Genomic DNA, 15,516 nt, shown 5'->3' on the forward strand with positions numbered 1-15,516 from the left:
ACTTTACCGTTAATGGGCTGGAGACTTTGCAAGAGATGTGGAAGTTGATGAGATTTTCTCCGACGATAATGTAAGAAACACCGTAACCATCATCTGCAACCTAAGCAAAAGAGTTGCAAAAGTGTTTAATTAAAAAATCCTTTTGTGGCTTCATCTAAGTTTTCATCCTCAGCTGGGAACATCTTTTAAATATATTATACCATGTTCAATTGTTATTTGTTTGACAGAGTGGTGAATAGGTGATCTCTATTCACTGTCCTTAATTGATTCCACATCCAGGCTTAACCAGAGAAAAGTATTCAAAGCAGTAGAAAGAGCGGAAAGCCAGAACTGAAGAATGGAGTATATATTTTAAAAACACTGAATACAGCACTGCAGATTAAGCTCATACATACAAAAATAAGTCTCTACTTTGAGTAGTTGTGGGATGTACACTGTACAACACATTCATGAATTTGGCTGGGTCCAATGATTGCTCAACACTAATAATCCTCTTGAGAAGTTGGCAGCAATTTGTCCTCCTACTGCAAGCGTAGTGAGGTCGTAGTAAACCACTATGCTTTACAGAATAGAATCTATAATTCTACTCTATAAAGTGTAGTGGTTTACCACAACCTTGAGGGGCCAATTTAGAAGACAGACAAGAGTCAATCATATTGTTGTGGGCCTAGAGTCACATGTAAACCAGACCAGCTAGTGATGGCAGATTTCAGCCCTCAAAAGACAAATCAGTAAAACAGATTAAATAAATACCAAACTGTTTAAGAAACTCAGTAGGTTTGGCACTGTCTGTGGAAAGAGAGAGACTGTTAACAGAGTCCAACATGACTCTTCTTCGGAACTGTTCCAAGGGAGAGAGTTATACTGGACATTTTTCCCTCCACAGATTCTGCAGGATTTATAGAATTTCTCCAGTACTTTGATTTATTTCAGATTTCCAGTATAGAATCAGAATTCCTTGTGTGGAAGCAGGCCATAGAGTCTATCGAGTTCACACTAACCTTCTAAAGAGCACCCCACCTAGACCTACCACCCTACTCTGTCCCTGTAACCCTGCATTTCTCATGGCTAACCCACCCAGCCTGAGCACCCTTGGATACTACAGGCAATTTATCATGGCCATTCCACGTAATCTACACATCTTTAGACTGTTGTATGTAGCTTGACCACCCGGAGGAAGCCCACGTAGGCATGGGGAGAACATGCAAATTCTACACAGACAGTCACCCATGGCTGGAATCAAATTCAGTTCCCTGCTGCTATGAGGTAGCAGTGCTAATCACTGAGCCATCGTGCTGTACCGTATCCACAGTATCTTGCTTTTAGATGAACGAGAGAATTTTCCAAGTAACAAACCAGTAGTTTCGTGGTCACCATAATTGATATTTGTTTTTTTTTCCTGAATTCAGTTAATTAACTGAATTCAAAAAGGTCCCCAGTTGCCTTGAATGTAATTTGAATTGGCACAGAATCATTTATCTAAAGGATGCCCTTAGGACATGGCAACAAATTATAGCAAAAGGTTGTCTGCAGTGATAACACTGGTTGGCAAGCAGCTGTAGCAGTCAGAGTAGCATGAGAACTAAGAGTACAACACATCCCGGACTTAGGAAAGTTTGGGACTTGTAGACAGGGAGCGATTGGACATTCTAGGGAGGGGGAGTTCCAGGGTGGGATCTTTGTTTGCTCAACAATCAAGTTTCCAATATTGCAAGCTCAAAGCCACTGCTCTTTTCATAAACTGAACACTGTGTAACACTGAAATGTCATGGGAGTAACCCACTGGCAGTCCTTCCAATTAAGTTGCGCTGCAGAGCACAGGTGCCTCTTTTTAAAAAAGATGAGGTAGAAGAATAAATAACAAAGTTTTTATTACTTTTTTTAAAGGGATGTGAGCATTGCAGGCAAGGGCAGCATTTGTTACCTATCCAGAATTGCTCGAGGTGGTCAGGGTGAGCTACCGTCTGAATCAGCTGCAGTCCATCTGGTTAAGTTATATTCAATGCTATAAGGAATGGAGTTCCAGGATTTTAAATCAACAGTGAAGGAACAGCTTCAATATAGCTCCAAGGCTGGTGTGGGGTTTGGAGGGGAACTTGCAGGCGGTGGTCCCATGCAACTACTGCACTTGTCCTTCCAAATGGATGAGGTTGCAAACATGGCTGGTGCTTTCAAAGGAGCTTTGGTGAGTTACTGCAATCTTGTGTATGTACATATTGGGGCTAATCAAGCAAGCTGCTTCGTCCTGGCTGGTGTTACTTGCTGTGAGATTCCTAGCCTCTGATCTGCTGTTGTAACCACACTATTTATATGGCTAATTCAGCAGAGTCTGGTCAACGGTAATGCCCCGAATGTTGATAATGAGGAATTCAGTGATGTCAACACTGCTGAATGTCAAGGAACATTGGTTAGATTCTCCCTTGTAGAGGATGGTTACTTCTTAGTGCAAGGGGTGTACTTTTTGTTAGTACTGTGCTCAATTTTATCATGGACACATGTAAAAGATTTGAGTAGTGTGGAGAAAGATAAGAGACTTGAGGAAGGCAGAGACAGTTTAGTAGAATGGACAGGCTGGTGGGTAGTGTAGTTTAATGTAATCCAAAAATCACATCACTGGATTATAACCCAACAGGTTTATGTGAAACCGCAAGCTGTCAGAGCCCCCGCTTCTTCCTCAGGCAGCTAGCAAAGGGAGCGGGGGCTCCAAAAGTTTGCCGTTTCAAATAAACCTGGATCTTAACCTGGTGTGGAGAGATTTTTGACTTTGCCAACCCCAGTCCAAGACTGGCACCTCAACATGCTAGTTTAACATAGTCAAATGATTATAGCATTTGGTCGAAAAGAAGACAGGACTTTTACAAGACAAAGATTCTGAAAGGTGCACATGAACTAAGGGAATCACGAGTTCAAGTACTTTAATGTTTGAAATACAAATAAAGAGGCATTGAGGGTGCAGCTACACCACATGGATTGCAGTGGTTCATGAAGGCAGCCAACCACCATCACCTCAAATTCCATTAGGAACGGGCACTAATGCTGAACTAGCTGGTGACACTCACATCCCTTAAATTTTTTTTTAAAAAAGTCCTCTAATTCAAGCAAAACAACTCTATGCGACCCCTTTGTCTACCAACCACGTTTTGATTATATTGCTACATATCTTTACAAAACACGTGAATTTTCTTATCCATTAAGTTTAATCTTGACTGCCTTTCTCCAGTCACATTTCTCCTTTATCCCGGTCACTTTGTATCCTTGTGTTCCATCACTCAGCCAGCTATATAGTTATCACTGTTTGCCATCATCAAGTTACCGTCCTGTCAGTTACTTGCTGATATGTTTCCACTGGTGCCAAACAGTTTGCCAAGGTGTTCACTGGTCAAGAGTGGGCTGAAACAAAGAATGACTCAGCACAAACTTAACAAGTACCTTTGAATTATTTTTAAACTCTCTCAAAAGCACAGTGCAGTAAACATCACTTGAGATACAGCACTGTCTTATTGATGGTACAGCAGAATGAGCATACAGTACTCTAATTGCAGAGATCTGTGGAGTAATTCTGTTTGGAGGAGTGGCAATATAACGGAGTCCAACATTATTGAAGGTGGCAGGACAGGATAAGGAATGGTTTAAAAAGACATTAAAATGCATAAGCATACTGGGCTTTATAAACAGGGACACAGTACAAAAGCACAGAAGTTTGATAGACCGGTACAAAACACCGTTTTCAGCCTCAACGAGAGAAGTGCATCCATTTCTGGGCAAGGCACATCACAAACGGTACAGAAAAGATTTCTGAGAATAGTTCCAGGGAAGACTAACTTCAGTGACACAGGTAGATTAGGGCATCTGGAGTCTTTCTCCTTGTAGAGAAGGTTGCATGGGTATTTAATAAAAGTGTTCAAAATCATGACGGATCTGGAGATTAATGAGAGAGAAAGTCTTCTCTTTGGTTGAAAGGATCAAGAACCAGAAGACACAAATTAAAGGTGATTGGCAAAGGAAAAACCTTTTTACACAGCAAACGGTTAGAATCTGGTATGTGTGACCTGACAGTGACAGAGGAAGGTGCAGTCAGAGCTTTTTAAAAGTGAACTTGGAAAGGTTTACAGGCATAAGATTAAAATGCAGTTGAGCGGCATTAAGTAGATTGTCCTAACACAAAGTCAGGATAGTCACAACAGGCCTAATAGCTTCTTCTTGTGCTGCACCCAATTCTGACATTGACTGATTGCCACAGATTTAGAAAGGTGAGAGGGAGAAAGGGGGAGGTGGTGAAGGGAGAGGGGGAAGGTAGCAGCGGGGGAGATTGGGAGGGGAAGAGGGGACATAATTAAAACATTAAGTATAATGAAGAAGTAGTCACATTACTCACTGGGCCAAAACCACCACCAATGGAGATGTATTCTGGATGATTTATAAGGTCAAATAGCTCAATCTGCTGGATGGGTGTTTGGCTTGTTGACAGACACCATGGTTCAGAAAGCACCTAAAAATAAATCTACGTTTAGTTACAGACAAGACAATCGACAAAAATATACACTTTTATTGCACAAAAGTCAGAATCAACCATGATAATCCAGTGTTTCATCCTTCATTCTTACTGTCAATTCAAGACACTTATCCTTGTCATGCACATTTGCTTATTCTTTTCCAGAACTTGGAAACTTAATTTTCTCATGTCAGTCTTTCCTCCCTTACTATCAAATCTAAACATGACAACATCTAATTCCCTATTTATTCCAATATGTTTTCATGGCATGTCACAACAAGAATGTTTAGTAAGTTTTTATAATGACCTAAAATCACTATGTTCATTAAATACTGAGCATTTCATTTTCAGCAGATCGTGAGCATCTGCGGAGAAAAACAATCTTGTGGAGGTGCTGTTTTGGCTGCCATCTCGAGCCCAGTACTGTCTTTTGCTGCAAGGCCAACTTGGGCACTTAATGGGTCTTCGCCTGAGATCAAGGGCTTTGGGGAAGGAGTGGCATCTCTCCAGTAGGATTGTCACTGTATCCCAACCACAAAAATGATGGCAGGACAGGAATTGTAGGGTGGGAGTTGACAGCATGGGCAGCTGGGTTTGCTCTCTGCAAGTCTCCTCCACTCCTCATGACTGAATTAGTTAACCTACAGTGTGGAAACAGGCCATTTGCCCAACCAGTCCACGCCGACCCTCCAAACAGTAACCCACCCAGACCCAATTCCCTCTGACTAATGCACCTAACACTATGGGCAATTTACCATGGCCAATTTCACCCAACCTGCACATCTTTGGAGTGTGGGAGGAAAGCGGAGCACTCGGAAGAAACCCACGCGGACACTGGGAGGATATACAAACCCCAGACAGTCACCAGAGGCTGGAATCAAACCCGGGTTCCTGGCGCTGACCACTGAGCAACCATGCTGCCCTACTAATGCCAGATATTTGATCCAACATTCAAGTGCCTTGAATGAGGGATCCCCTTTATCTCCAGGAGACACCTCATGTGCATCATATGCCTATTAAGTCTCAAATCATGATACAGAACCATCCTGATAATGAAGTAGTGGCGCATCGCTATGTTGGGAGAGCACAAGATTCCACCCAAATTCCACCCAGGGTCATCAACCTGAATTACTAACTCCATTTCTCTAGATGCTGCAAAGACGTGCCAAGAATTTCCTGTATTGTTTTTATTTCAGATCGCTGACAACTGTAGATTTTCATTTTAATAGAAGATCCTCATCATTGCACCAATCTTTCCTTCACTTGATGTCTTGGATCCAATGCTGATCACCTGCAAGAATGCGAATTGCTCCAAGGAGTCTCTATGGTGTTGTTGGCATAGTCACCAGGATGCAAGATACAGGAGTTAATTGTGAGCTAGCAGCCCTGTTGACTGGCAATAGTGTGTTTAATAATCTGTTGTGCTATGAAATTATTAATAGAGGCTTGATTTACCAGAAACCTGCTTTTTTTTTCTAAAATTGGAGTGAACAATGCCTAACCTCTTGAAGGAAAGGTGAGTTGACTCCAAGGTATTTGGACACCACATAGAGGCAGAAGAGGTGACGATCAACACCACATCCGGTCATGGCAAGTCGGCTGATGTGCTGGTGATTTTTGGCAGCGATACGGAACAGGTTTAGACATTCATCAACCTGAGAAGAGAACATTTAAGAAGTGGGAGGTGCAACGGTATTGTCACTGGAGCAGTAATCCAAAGACTCAGGGCAATGTTCTGGGGCATGTTTTTGAATCCCACAATGGCAGATGATGAGATTTGCAACAATGAAAATCTGGAATAAAAAACTAGCCTAATGGGAACCATGTAACCACGGTCAACTGTTAATTAAAAACCCATCTGGCTCACAATTGACCTTTAGGGAAAGAAATCGGTCTTTACCTGATCTAGCCTACATGCAATTTCAGGCCCACAGCAATGTGGTTAACTCTTAATTGCCTTCTGAAACGGCCCTAGCAATGCACTCAGTTCATAGGAAATTAGGTTTCTTGGGTTTGTTTCTCACCCATCCCTATCTTTGTGGATAGAGTTGATAAATGTTGATCACTCTTTTCACACAGCAATCACACCTGCTCCTCCTTTATGGTGACTCAGTCAATTAAATAAACAATAAACCCCAATCACCAACTTAAATACATGCTATATGACTCTCTCTCCAAGCTTATTCACCTGTTATCTCAATCACCAGGGATAGCAGCCTTTCCTTATCTACATCAATATTTGGGGTTGTGAAATTACAATTTAGTCAATGAAAGAAGTGAACTTCCCCCTCTATCCCGTTCCACACACTTAAAGTACAAATTCGTTTCCTTACTGAAAACTTCTCACTCTCCATGGACGTCACAAAGTTGGACGACTCAACTGTGCATGAGCGCACGGTCTCAGTCCTCCCCTCACGGAACAGTCGAGTCATTGATGATTCATAGGTCAAACAGAATGAACCTTTATCCTGCAAACAGAGAAATTGGAGTAAAAAATAAAACATGCGTTTATATAGTGTTTCCACAACCATCAGACTTCTGAACATACTTTAGACAATCGCATTTTAAATTGTAATCATTGTTATGATGTAGGAAAGACTGCTGCCAATTTGTTTTCAGCAAACTCTTGCAAAATAATGTGATAATGCCCAAAAGTAACCTGTTTGCGTGATATTGGGGAATAAATGTTGAGTGTGGGTGAGCCCTTGAAATGTTATAACAATCAAAGCTATGGGCCAAGTGCTGAAAAATGGGTCCAGTGTAGATAGGTCGCCACAGACTCGACGACGACTAACAGTTAACCACACCATGCAGCATAAATGTTACTTTCTCTTTACTCTGGCATTGCTTTGAAATATCCTAACAAGAAAAGTTTTTTGACTGAATGAGTCTTTTTTTTTCAGCAATTCTCTATTAGTTTTACGCGCTGCTCCAGGAAGAGGATGAGAAGGTAGTGCATCCTCCATGCATCATTATTCCAATCTTCTGTTTTGAGGAGGACATAAGCTTTCCAAAATAAATTAACAACTCACGGAATGTTGGCATCATTGTTGAAGTTAGTATTTATTGCCTACCATGACGTGGTAAGTTACCTTCTTGAATACGTCTGAGTGGCTTGCTCAGATATTTCAAAGGGCCGATTAAGAATCGATCGCATTGAGGGTGGAAAGTCACATGTAGGTCAGACTGGGTAAGGACAGCATTGTTCCATTGTTTACAAGGTACTAGTGAAACAGATGGGTTTTTGTGGCAATCCCGTTGTCATGGTCACCTTTACAATGTTAGCCCTTTTTTCCCAATTTAATTAATTGAATATAAATTCCCCAGCTGGGATCTCAACTCTTGTACAGAACAATTAGCTCAAGCCTAGTAATATAATCACCATGTCACTTTACCCTACATATAAAGCACTGGATTACACTTCAATAATGAACTCACACTTGATGACCTATTATTTTGGATTTGCTTCTGGATCAGAAATGAAGGGCTTACAGCTCACCTGAACTATGCCCTTTATTCAGTGTAAAATTTTAATTCTGCCTTAGTTCCTTGCCCACTGAAGTTTTTGGTTGTTTCTGCCAGATTTGTTTTTTTGTTCTCAGTGTTTTCAGCAGTACTGAAGGTAATCACGTTGCTCCCAGATGATCTAAAGACCAGAAAGCCTTTGTTGTTGTTTGCTAGTCCTGAAAAGGACAATTTACTCAAGGTCTGTCCTTGAGGCTTGCTGGTCCAGTTAACACCTTATTAAATTGAGAAAACATTAAAAAGACAAATTTCACAGGATGCTCGATAATCCAACATCTACCCAACCTCCATTCCTATAAAAAGGCTGCAGTTCTTTGCAAACTATGAGCAATAAGATGCAACACTGAAGTGGAAACTTTTACTGGGGAACAATGAGCCAGTGCAGGCTCTAGATTTTTAAGCTATTGGAGTAAGGGATCATGGGTGGAACCATCCAAAACCAATGCCAGGGGAATATTTTCCCGTCCAGGTTCAGAACCTATTGTATTCATCAGACTGGTTTACAATCTTCTGTTGTATTGAGACTCAGTATATAACGTTGCAGCAGGTCTATTCAGTCTCTATGTCATGCTCAACTCTTAAGGAGTGGATAGCAAATTTTATGAAACATTAACCACAACAGGTCAAAGCAAAACACACTTAACTAGTTTTATCTCTGCTAGTCATTTAAGAAGTTGCATTTAGCAGAACCAAATATGTCATTTATGTAGGAGGCACATACACTAAAAGAGACCTCTTCCAGAACAATATTAGAATTGAATCTAAAAAAGGAAGCCTCCTTGTCTGTTGGCTCAGGCCCTCCCCTCCCCAACTTTCCTGCCGCTTTTTGTTGAGCGGCTCAGCAACCATCTGACCCATCAAACTCTAACGCAAGAGCAGTGGTTCTGAACCACAGCAAGCACATTTTTCCTTTTGCCTAATACAAAAGCAGACTGGCTTTTCTCTTTCATAAAATAAGTTACAGAAACTGAAAAATAAAACAGCAGTAACTCTAAAGCCACTACTGAACTCTACCGTACTTTCCATAGCGGGAAACAGCAGAACACAGACTTTACTCAAAACCACACCAGCAACTAAGCAACCCAGTTCAAACACTCGTGTTTGCTCATACTTTCGAATTTCATTCTATTTCAAATCTCAATGGCAAGTTGCTTCTCTGGTCTTTTTTGGGCCCTTACCCTGAAGTTGGCGAGCTGCAGTGCAATCTGGATGAAGGCATCAGGGCTGGTTCGGCACTTCTTAATCATACCTTTGCCAAACTTAGTGAAGGGGAATGCATAGAAATCAACATCTTCAGCCAGCTTCTGTGCCACCTTCAGGGAATACATGATCACTTCTTGGCACTGAAGGAAAAATGAGTAACAAAACTAAAAAGCAGTTTTGCACAATCAACAAGGGAGCTATGAGCTTAACAAGTCTATCAAATATTAATTTCCTCTCTTCAAATGCATTAGGTCAATATATCTGATATGATTCCAAGTGTGACACTCAATTTTCTCTCCAAATTGTTTCCACCAATGCCATTAAGCAATGTCAGATGTGTAACCATTTTAGGCTGATGGAAGTGGCAGTATTAGGTTGGATTTATCTATCTCAAGTGGAATCTGCAAGGCTATCTTGTGGAAGGCTGCCTGAAACCCAGCAGTAAGTCTAGCTCATTTTGAAGGCCAGGCCAGCAGCTGGGTCACAAGAGCATAAAGTGAAAAGTACTTTATCATAGCAATCAGTTGGCTACTGCATGCGTGGGAGAATGTGTGTTGTGGCTGTGAGATTGGAGGATTTTATTTCATACAACTTGCGACTGTCAGCCGACCAACAGGGAGAGAGAAAACAGAACGTTGATTAATACAGAAGAAAATTTCAGGCTGGGCAGTAATAAGAAAGAAATATTTTCTTATACAGACTGTTGGGACAAGGATAGAGATACATGGAAACACCATCATCCACATTTGGAGTTTCCCTCCAAATCACTCACCATTCTGACTTGAAAATATATTGCCATTCCTTCAGTGTCGCTGGACCAAAATCCTGGAATTCCCTCCCTAATAGCATACCTACAGCACATGGACTGCAGCAGTTCAAGGCGGCAGCTCACCAAGACCTTTTCAAGGACAACTTGGGACGGGCAATAAATGTTGGCCAACCAGCTGCCCATATCAGTGAATGAATAAAAATTGAGATAGTGATAGTTTAACTGGACTTATTGCATGGCTTGGCTTAAGACAAAAGATGGAATTTATTAATGTTTTTCTTAATACATGATTTTGTTTTTCTCTGTGAATGTTTTCTTTCATTTGAACCTTGCAGAATTTCTAAACCACGATTATATCTGATCAATTAGTGCTTAGCAATTTTGCACCAGAACTTGTTCCAGACACAAGGTGGGTCTTGGGGCAAATGTCTGCAGGTAAAGAGACAGCTGGAAAATGGAAATCCTTCAGAAATGGGATAATGAGAGGCCAGAGAAAGTACATTCCTAGTAGGGTGAAAGGGAAGGCTGGTAGGCATAGGGAATGCTGGATGACTGAAGGAATTGAGGGTTTGAGTTAAGAAAAAGAGGAAAGCTTATATGTTGGGTATAGACAGGATAGTTAGAGTAATCCTTAGAAGAGTATAAAGGCAGTAGGAGTAAAATTAAGAGGGAAATCAGGAGGGCAAAACGGGGACATGAGACAGCTTTGGTAAGTAGAGTTAAGGAGAATTCAAAGGGTTTTTACAAATACATTAAGGACAAAAGGGTAACTAGGGAGAGAATAGGGCCCCTCAAAGATCAGCAAGCTGGCTTTTGTATGGAGCTATAGAAATGGGGGGAGATACTAAATGCGTATTTTGCATTAGTATTTACTGTGGAAAAGGACATGGAAGATATAGAATGTAGAGAAATAGATGGTGGCATCTTGAAAAATGTCCATATTACAGAGGAGAAAGTGCTGGGTGTCTTGAAATGCATAAAGGTCAATAAAACCCCAGGACCTGCCACAAGGATCAGTGCTGGGTCTGCTACTTTTCATCATTTATATAAATGATTTGGATGTGAGCATAAGTGGTATAGTTAGTAAGCTTGTAGATGACACCAAAATTGGAGGTGTAGTGGACAGCGAAGGTTACCTCAGATTACAATGGGATCTTGATCAGATGAGCCAGTGGGCTGAGAAGTGGCAGATGGAGTTTAATTCAGATAAATGCGAGGTGTTGCATTTTGGGAAAGTAAATCTTAGCAGGATTTATACACTTAATGGTAAGGTCCTAGGGGGTGTTGCTGAACAAAGAGACCTTGGAGTGCAGGTTCAAAGCTCCATGAAAGTGGAGTCGCAGGTAGATAGGATAGTGAAGGAGGTATTTGGTATGCTTTACTTTATTGGTCAGAGTACTAAGTACAGGAGTTGGGAGGTCATATTGCGCAGCTGTACAGGACTGTTGGAATACTGCATGCAATTCTGGTCTCCTTTCTATCGGAAAGATGTGAAATTTGAAAGGGTTCAGAAAAGACTTACAAGGATGTTGCCAGGGTTGGAGGATTTGAGCGAGAGGAAGAGACTGAACAGGCTGGGGCTGCTTTCCTTGGAGCATCGGAGGCTGAGGGGTGACTTTATAGAGGTTTACAAAAATCATGAGGGGCATGGATAGGATAAATAGACAAGGTCTTTAGTTCTGGACTCCCACACCCCAGAGAAGAGAGCATTGGTTGAGGGTGAGCCGGCAAAGATATAAGAGAGACCCAAGGGGCAACGCTTTCACAGAGGGTGGTATGCGTCTGGATGAGCTGCCAGAGGAAGTGGTGGAGGTTGGTACAATTGCAACATTTAAAAGGTATTTGGATGGATATATGAATAGGAAGGGTTTGGAGTGATGTGGGTTGGGATATCTGGTCAGCATGGGCAGTTTGAACCGAAGGGTCTATTTCCGTGCTGTACATCTCAATGACTCGGTTATACAGACTGTTACTCTGACAAACGTGCTGAATTGCTTCAAGAGTAAATATATCACATGTTGCATCGAATCATAAACAATTCAAAAGTTCCAAGTTTGAGCCTCCGCTTTTTCCAAATTAGATCTCATTTGGGGTGCTCCTATTAGTCTTAATAAATCAGAGTTCCCCTATCCTTTCTTTACTGGCAATTCGCTACTAGACGGTGCATTAAATAGGATAGAGGACTCAACTGTCTAGGTTTACACATGCAAGACTGTCACCTCCTGATGAAGGGCTTTTGCCCGAAACATCGATTTCAAAGCTACTTGGATGCTGCCTGAACTGCTGTGCTCTTCCAGCACCACTAATCCAGAACCTCAGTAAAGGTCTATATTAGAGTCACAGAGATATACAACACAGAAACAGACCCTTCAGTACAACTTGTCCATGCCGACCAGGAGCCCACATGATAACTGATTTTCACTTTAGCAACTGAATTCAGCATACCCTAAAATGCCAAATCTTCAGTTGGTGGGGGGGGGGGAAAAAGAGAGGAGTAGTACAAAAAATTGATGTAGAATGTACAATGAAAAATGAAAGCAATTTTGACATTCTTTCCTATGACATGAGAGTCACAAGAAAGATGACATTTATTGGTCATCCTAAGCAATGTGCGAAGAGATGGTAGTGAGCTTTTTTTGGAACCTCTATAGTCCATACAGAAAATATACTTCCATTATGCTATCAAGGGAGAAAAACCAGGATTTTTAGCCCATTGACAGCAGGGAATGTTGAAGAGTGTGATGCTGAAAAAGCATAGCGGTCAGGTAGCATCTGTGGAGCAGGAGAATCGAAGTTTCAGACATAATCTCTTCATCAGGAATGAGGCTTGTGGGCCATGGGGGCTGAAAGATAAATGGGAGAGGGGTGGGGGTGAAGGTAGCTGGGAATGCAATAGGTAGAGGAAGGTGGGGTGAAAGTGATATATCAGAGAGGAGGTTGGAGCAGATAGGTGGGAAGGAAGATGGACAGATAGGACAGTTCGAAAGGGAGGTGGCCGAGTTGGAAGGTGGGATAAGGTTGAGGAGGGAGGAGGGAGGAGGGAGAAAAATAGGTAAACTGGTGAAATCCACATTGATACCATGTGATTGGAGGCTACAGAAGTGGAATATGAGGCGTTCTTCCTCCAGGCATCGAGTGGTTAGGGTTTGGTGGTGGAAGCGGCCCAGGACCTGTATGTCCTTCATAGTCAAACCCTAATCCCGATGCCTGGAGGAAGAACGCCTCATCTTCTGCCTTGGGACTCTCCAACTACACAGAATCAATGTGGATTTCAGCAGTTTACCCATTTCCCCCCTCCCTACCTCATCCCAATCTTAATCTTCCACTCAGCACTGCCCTCTTGAACGGTCCTACCTGTCCACCTTTCTTCCCACCTATCTGCTCCACCCTGCCTTCATCTACCTATCGCATTCCCAACTACCTCCCACCAATTATCTATCAGCCCCCTAGGCCCACAAGCCTCATCCCTGATGCGTTAATGCTCAAAATGTCGATTCTCCTGCTCGTCGGATGCTGTCTGACTGGCTGCGCTTTTCCAGCATCAACTCTGACTCTGATCTCCAGTCGTCACTTTCTCCAATGTTAAGTACATGCCCAAGTTAGAAAAAAAGTTAAAGGTAGTGCCCACAATGGTCCCTTAGCTCTTTAGTGGTGGAAGCTTGGGAGGCTACGCTGAAGAAAACCTACGGTGTCCTCAATATTTGTCAATAATGTGGCAGAGGTAGAAAGGGAAATATCTCACCTCCTTTGGGATGTCCCACTGCAGTCTCTGTGGCAATAAAAGAGTAGTATCTGCTTCGCCTTTACAGTTACCATCATCATCATATCCCAGTTGAAAACTGTCTGTGGCCAAAGCATACTGTGTAACAAAAAGGATGCAGAACAAGTTATAAAAGCAAGCAAATACTGTATATACTTGAGTAATAGTCAAATTTTTTAACTACTTAAGGTTAAATTTATGGGGTCAACTATAACATGGATACTACTTTTGACAGACCGAAATTCATGCCTGTCAAAATTCATATTGTATCACTAGCAAGTCCAACTGATGAATAAAGAAAATAAACAAATTATGGTAATTCTGAAAACCCGGAGTGGAACACAACAGCCAGCTGAATGGAAGACCAGTAGCAGAGCAGAACAACCTGCAGACTGGAAAACTGGAGCGGGATGTGACGGCTGACAAACTGACTCAAACATTGATCTGTTATCTTTGAAGAACTAGAGTTGAATTTTACATGAGATATGGAAAATTCCAGGTTATTCAGCCAAAAAGTAAGGATCGACCTTTACAGGAGATCAACTATTACTCATGCATATACAGTAACAAAATCTGGCAAAAATAGGACTAAATGTTTTATAAAAGAGTTGAACTACTTTTTCTGCAGAAGTCATCCAGATATGAGCAAAATACATAGCAAATCAAAAGTTTCACTCTTGGCAGAACCAACCAGTTCACATTATCTACACGATTTGTGTGGTAAGGAGCAAATATCCAATGTTTCAAGCCCTCATAACTGAAGAGGCATTGGAAACTTGGGTAAACAAAACTAGAAGAGCATGCATTTTTAACTTTCCCAGTGAAACCAACAAGTCTGTCCCTGTTCTGTATCTTTGAGATATTTTCTTACATTTTAAACACTCCACATGATTACACTGTTTATTCTTTTTCCAATATAACTATTATCAATACATTCTCACTTTTTGAATGTAGAACCAAAGTTGCAGCTTTAGCAAAGGCTAAATTAAACAGAAAACCATTGCTTCTGATTTTTTGGTCCACTAATTGATTGTGGTTTAGTTTACCTTGGTTCAAAGTTGTAAAATATAGTTTTGACAGATCATATTTTTTGACAGTTCTGTTAATTTCTGACATGGCACAAAGTAGAACAAATGGCAAGGAACACAATGGAAGAAACACATGAGGCACAAGTCATTCCAAAAACAAAATTTAACTGCCAAAGCACAACACTGCACAACCAAGATGGAGCTCCTTTTATGCAAGTGAAATGAGAACATAGTGAAAGGCGACAAGATAACAAAGTGATCAATACAAACTTTATTCAACAAATTTAAAAGAAAAACTGTACAGGAAGCTTTTGAAAAAAATAATGATTTTACACTGCAAGTACTCCGTTGCACATCCACATCAAGTTCCTCATACTGAAAGATCTTTTGCCCATATTTTATTCCTATTGAACACTGAGGATTGGAAGAATCAACTGCAAAGATAAAGAAGGAAATATGTTGTTTCAGTCAGTCAATTAAATGGTAAATTTGGTAGAAATGCTGCATATTACTAAATTGCACTTATGAAAAACAAACTGATTTATAGACAGCAGACATATTGCATGTGCTTCAACTGTAAACTGATGGTATCTCCAAGTGACAACAGTACTTTAGTACCAGAAAATTCAAAACAAACTCTTCATTATGGTGCAAAAGCAGACTCTGATATTAAGATTACAGAAATGACTAAAAAGGTTTAATGCTGTAATTAACCACAACTAACAGACATATCCCCATT

General features: G+C 41.2%; 1 protein-coding gene across 4 annotated transcripts in view; it reads right to left on the bottom strand.

The window, feature by feature from the left end:
• Positions 1 to 15,516, bottom strand: part of LOC140489309 (carnitine O-palmitoyltransferase 1, liver isoform-like) — a 104,472-nt gene that overhangs the window by 6,564 nt on the left and 82,392 nt on the right. For all 4 annotated transcript variants that reach the window (XM_072588712.1, XM_072588709.1, XM_072588710.1 and 1 more), the window contains 6 exons: positions 13,732 to 13,848; positions 9,196 to 9,360; positions 6,826 to 6,960; positions 5,995 to 6,147; positions 4,376 to 4,489; positions 8 to 100 (listed from right to left, as the gene is read on the bottom strand). In XM_072588712.1, coding sequence (XP_072444813.1) covers positions 8 to 100; positions 4,376 to 4,489; positions 5,995 to 6,147; positions 6,826 to 6,960; positions 9,196 to 9,360; positions 13,732 to 13,848 — 777 coding nt within the window. The remainder of the gene's footprint in view (positions 1 to 7; positions 101 to 4,375; positions 4,490 to 5,994; positions 6,148 to 6,825; positions 6,961 to 9,195; positions 9,361 to 13,731; positions 13,849 to 15,516) is intronic.

Source organism: Chiloscyllium punctatum, chromosome 18 (genome assembly GCF_047496795.1).
Source record: "Chiloscyllium punctatum isolate Juve2018m chromosome 18, sChiPun1.3, whole genome shotgun sequence".
NCBI lineage: Eukaryota > Metazoa > Chordata > Chondrichthyes > Orectolobiformes > Hemiscylliidae > Chiloscyllium > Chiloscyllium punctatum.